The sequence below is a fragment of the Prionailurus bengalensis genome, chromosome C1 (assembly GCF_016509475.1).
Source record: "Prionailurus bengalensis isolate Pbe53 chromosome C1, Fcat_Pben_1.1_paternal_pri, whole genome shotgun sequence".
Lineage (NCBI taxonomy): Eukaryota > Metazoa > Chordata > Mammalia > Carnivora > Felidae > Prionailurus > Prionailurus bengalensis.
In genome coordinates this window covers 19,931,391-19,936,844 of record NC_057345.1, presented here as the reverse complement: position 1 = coordinate 19,936,844, position 5,454 = coordinate 19,931,391, and the positions used below count along the sequence as shown (strand labels likewise).

At 54.2% G+C, this 5,454-nt stretch overlaps 1 protein-coding gene across 7 annotated transcripts in view; it reads right to left on the bottom strand.

Moving 5' to 3' along the window:
- Positions 1-2,966: 2,966 nt before the first annotated feature.
- RPS6KA1 (ribosomal protein S6 kinase A1) overlaps positions 2,967-5,454 on the bottom strand; it is a 54,127-nt gene continuing 51,639 nt past the window's right edge. For all 7 annotated transcript variants that reach the window (XM_043574147.1, XM_043574150.1, XM_043574146.1 and 4 more), the window contains 3 exons: positions 5,332-5,449; positions 4,279-4,416; positions 2,967-3,940 (listed from right to left, as the gene is read on the bottom strand). In XM_043574147.1, the coding sequence (XP_043430082.1) occupies positions 3,818-3,940; positions 4,279-4,416; positions 5,332-5,449 (379 nt within the window). In that variant the 3' untranslated portion in view covers positions 2,967-3,817. The remainder of the gene's footprint in view (positions 3,941-4,278; positions 4,417-5,331; positions 5,450-5,454) is intronic.

The window sequence follows — 5,454 nt, the reverse complement described above, 5'->3', positions numbered from 1 at the left end:
GGCAAAGAGGGAGAGAGAGAGAGAGAAAATCCCAAGCAGGCTCTGCACCAACAGCACGGAGCCCGACGTGGGGCTCTAACCCATGAAGAGTGAGATCATGACCTGAGCTGAAACCAAGAGTCAGGCATTTAACCGCCCGGCCGCGCCACTCAGGCGCCCCAAGGACATAGGTTCTATGCTTCCCCCAGTCCCACCATCAAGTCCCTATTCCTGTTTTCTCTTGTGCTCACCCATTCAACAAATGCTAGCTAAGGACCAAAATATTGTGGGCCAGCCCTGATGCTTGGTGCTTGGGGTACAGAAATGAACAAAACACGTCCACATCCTCAAGTTCACAGTCTGACGTGTGTGTCTGGTGGGGGGAAGACATCATCAGCTTTTTCCAAACAGTGTGATGTACAAAGAAATGGAGCATGATGAGCGTGTCTGGGGATCCCAAAGGAGGATTACCGGAGTCTGTGGGGTTCTCGGAAGTGTCATTCAAATTTCCCTACAGAATGAGTAGGAGTCAACCAGAACATGTCGCAGCGGAATCCAGGGGAGGCAGGAGCATGGCAAGTTCAGGTTCTGTGAGCAGCCGAAGGGCAGGTTCTGAGAGCTGATGCTCAGCAGGGGCCAGATCCCACAGGACACTGTCAGCCTGAGCTCCATCTTGTGGACGATGAGGAGCCAATCCAGGCAGTTGCTGGGTCAGATTTGTCATTCTAATTGTTATTTTTTAAATGTTTGTTTATTTTTGAGAGAGAGAGAGAGAGAGAGAGAGAATGAGCAAGGGAGGGGCAGAGAGAGAGAGGGAGACAGAGGATCTGAAGCAGGCTCTGTGCCGCGGTGCCCAAACCCACAAACCAGGAGATCACGACTTGAGCCAAAGTTGGATGGTTAACCGACTGAGCCACCCGGGTGCCCCCAGATTTGTAATTTTAAATGGAGGGTGTTGGGGACACAAAAGACTGGAGGGAATTAGCAGGTTGTGGCAAAGAACAAAAATATGAGGACGGGGAGGATGGAGAGGGGGAGATAAATCCCCCCCCCCAATATTTAGGAGACAGAATTGATGGGGTCAGGATGCAGATTGGATGGGAAGTGGGGGAAGGAGTCAGGGATGATGCCCAGGATTCCAGGTGGGGCGAGAGGGTCCAGGGTGAACAACCCTGGGTGGTGGGCAGGACAGGGAATGTTGGTTTCACTGCACAGTTGGGGAAACTGAGTCTTAGGGGAGTGGAACGTACCCAGGTCAGGGGCTCAGCACTGTGTGCGTCAGTGGGTGCTCAGGAGGGTTCCTCAGCCCCTGGGACTCCACTACTGCCTTCCCTGCTCCTATGGGGAGGTGGCTAGCTCAGAATCCGCATGCTTAGGCCAATTCTGAAGCTGGGCTGCTAGGGTCAGAAACTCCTTCTATCCTAACAGGATTTATTCACTTCTATGGCCCTGGTTTTCTAACCTGCAGAGTGGGAAGGCTGAGACATAACAGGAGCAAAAGCCCTGGTTCATAACGCTTCGAATCTTGCCAGACTGGCAGGTCTCGCTCGCTGGCTGTCTCCTCTGCTGGCTCTCCCTTCTCTGTGCCGCCCCGAAGTGCTAGCATGCTCCAGGGCTCAGTGGCGGTCCCTTTTCTTCTCTGCTCTCAGTCCCCAGAACAGCACTTCTCAAACTTCGGTGTGCACACAAACCATATGCGGATCTCGTTAAAATGTAGAATCTGACTCAGTAGGTCTGGGGATGGGCCTGGGATCCTGCCTTTCTAACAAGTTCCCAGACGCCGCCGCTGCTGGTCCGTGAGCCACTCTTGGAAAAGCCCGGCCTCTTGGCTCTACAAATTTCTTCCAAGCTAATGACTCCCAGATTTATAATTCCAATCCAGACCTCTCTCCAGAACTCCGACTTCTGGTTACGACTCTTAGGTGACGTTTCTATTTGGAGATTTTAAAGATCTCTCCCACAGGCGTCTCAAGCCTATTCCTCCACAACTTTCCCCTCAGTATTCAACTGCTCCAGTCAGAAATCTGGAAGATCTCACGAATCTCCGTTTTCTCTTAGCCTCTCTACCCAAACTGCCAGCAAATGCGGTCTACTTTACCTACAAAGCATATCCTACCTGCCCACCTCCTCCCCATTGCCTCTCTCACCGTCCTAGTCCAGGCCACCTCATCTCTTATCGGAGCCACTGTAGTAGCCTATAACCTGCTTCCTCTTGGAACTAAACCCTAACTCCTTACCCTGGGCCACAAAGCCCAGCATGACCGGCCCCACCTTCCTTTCCAGCCTCATCTCATGCAAACCTCCGGCCCTGATAGCACAGCCATATCGCCTTTTCTTTGGTCCTTCCCTGAACATGCTCGGGCTGTTTCCCCCTTGGGGCGTTTGTCCCGACACTACCCTGTCTCCCGGGCTTGGACAGCCCCTTATCATTCAATCTCAGCTTCTGGGTCACCTCAGAAGACCCCAGGGAGGTCTTCCTGATCATGCCACCTCGCATCCCAATTTAATTCTGCATACGTCTTATCCGTAGCTGACCTCAGTTTGCCCATTTCCCCTGTTAGGAGAGAAGACCCATGAAAACAACGAATGACCTTATTTTCTACCTGGTTCGCCAGTGTCTGGAGCAGGGCCAGGGCAGGTGCTCAGAAAATGCTTACTGTGGAGAAAATGTCATTCTCCTCTCTCGGCCCGTCTCCCCATCTATAAATGGAGGTAATGAAAGAAGAGCATTTACCTCACAACATTAAGATCAAATGAAACATACACGTGAGACCCAGGCACAGTGCCTGACACTTGGTCACTGGTGGCTAATAACACCGTCACTATCGCCAATACCATAATGGGAACCCCCGGTGGGAGTCCCACCTGCTCCCCAAGTGACCTGAGCTCTAAGCAGCTGGGCTCGCTGGCCCTGGCCCATTGTGGCTGCAAAGTCCTCAACACCCAACAGCAGAGAGGGCCAATTCAGGGATGAGAAGAGAGGCCAGTGTGCTTCAACTCAACTGAAAGTTTATTAGAAAGGCCATGGACAGGTGAACCCTGAGATACCAGCTGAGGAAGAAATGAAAAAGAGCCCCTGCCTCTCTTGGCCAGCCCCACAGGCCTCCTGCGAACTCTGTCCTGTAGCAGACTCCAACACAAGTCAGCCAAAAAGTGCTTTCTCGATCCTCCTCCTGGGGCTGCCCAATCTCACTGCAGGGAACCCACTGGCAGGGCCGGTGTAGATGCTGGTGCCTGGAGCTGGGAGCCACGGAGTCTTGGTCCTCTCTTCTAGCAGGAAGAGGTTTAGACCCTTCCCCTGCCCCAGCAGAACAGAACGGAAAAGGAGCTGACTGCGGATAGAGCAATTCTGCTAAACAGCCAAGGGCTTTGGAAGGTGGTGCTGGACTGCCTTGGAGGTATGTGCAGATGGCTACAGATGGCCAATCGTGGGGTTCCCCGGGGGAGGATGCCAAAGCTCTAAGGAGTCTCAGCCACAGAGAGCCCTAGTATGATTCAGTGCCCCTCCTGGGGCCTCACTGGCTATTTCTGCTCCCAGAAAGGCAAATGGATCTTGTAAAAATCCATGGCAGTTTGATGCCATTTTTCCCTTAAAAAAAAGGTAAGAGTCTGTACAGTGAATTGATTTCAACCAGCAGAGCATGAGCCGAGAAGAGTCCATCCCGGGGAAGGAGAAGGCACTTCTCACACCCTCATTGGGGGTGATCCGGGCTGGCTGCTTCCTGGGTCCCTCGGGGGCTCCGCTTCCTCTGGCCCCGTGACTCAGGCCTGCTCCCTCTGGGAAGTATGCTGCCTCCATCGAGCTAGCACCGCCCTGCGGCCTGGACGCCCTGGCCTCTCACAGGGTGGTGGACGGAAGCTTCCTCACCCGCCGCTGGGCCAGAATAGAGGACTCGATGGGCTTCAGCTGGGGGGTGGGCTTGTTGCTGTTGAGAGCAGAGTATGTAGCTGCCATGGCTCCCTGGGAGAGAGGGTGGGAGGTCAGATCACAACAGTGGGATGTATAGGCGGGAGGGGGGACGTGTGCTCCCCAGCCTCTCTGTGTTCCACACCCGCCCAGCCATCTCTAAATTCAGCCTTGGCGTTCCTTCATGGTCATTAGTCCTGCCTCCTCCACTACACTGGAGGCTTCAGAGTCAGAGCCTATGTCCCCCAGAGGACAGTTGACACTCTTGCATGTTAGACTGGGGCTCCCTGAGGACAGACAGATATGACACCTCCTGGCTGTGCCGCCCAAGTTCTTACCCATGGAACCCTGGCCTGGACCACCAGATGCCCAGCAGCCCGGAGTGGCCATACCTTCACGAGCTGCAGGTCTTGGTGGGACAGCTGGCTCTGGGGGAGCTTGTCTTTCTGGGTGATCCATGGGTGCTGCAGCACCTGCTTAGCTGTGAGGCGCTGGTGGGGGTCCACATGCAGCATCTTGGACACCAGGTCCTGGGGGGCACAGCAAACAAGAGGGCTGGTGGGAGGAGCTGGCAGGGGAGCCCAGGCTGTGTCCCACTGGTGAGAAATGGACAAGGCGGCCATCTCCCACCATCTCCTGCCTGAACCCTTGCAGGAGCCCCTGCGATCCATGTTCCAGATCATCCCAAGGCCTCCCCAAGCACATGCCCTTCTTTGGGACTTCCTGGAACATCCTTTCCTTTCTCTTTCACCTTCTAGAAGCCACGCAGGAAGGTGGGGAGAACCTAAGACTGGGATCAGGTAGGCTCAGGTTCAAAACTTGATTCTTCTGCTGATCAACTGAGTATCCTGGGCAAATTACTTCAACCCTCCGAGCCTCAGTTTCCCCTCTGAGAAAGAGGGATAACAAATATCTGCCTCATAAGTTGGATGTGAGGTACCACTGAGTAAGGGCTTAACCCATTGCCTGGCACAGAGGCTCCCTCAACTGGAAACTTGCTAATACTGAGAGCTCAAATATTCCCTCCTCTGAGAAGGCCTCTGTGCTTCACATGGTCAGTAACTCTGCTCCATGCCTTTAATGCCTGCACCCCTGGAGGAGGGCCTGCCTTTCTCTGCTGCCAGACATCTCTGCTCCTTGTGTGCAAGCCCGTATCTCTCCGCACACCAGGGTCCCACAAGGCAGGGGCTGCGATTATGCAGCCTTCTGTCCCCCACAGGGCTCAGAACATGGGAAGGGCCAGTGATGATCACCGAGGTGTCCAAACAAGGCAGGAGGGCAGTCCTCCTGGGAGTCTTCCACTTGGAGGAATATAGCAACAGGGATTTATGGAACATTCCACTTGGAGAAACCAGGTTGCAGGCCATCTGTTCATGAACTGCTAAAACACCCTAGGATGGGACCCTGCCTCCCCATCCCAGATGAGCTGGGCCTCACAGACTTACCTTGGCTGTCTCTGAAACTGTGTTCCAGTTTCCCCCACTCAGGGTGAACCTCCCACTGCCGATCCGGGACAGGATTTCCTCTGGTGTGTCACTGGGTCCATTGGCAAATGGAGTGTATCTGGA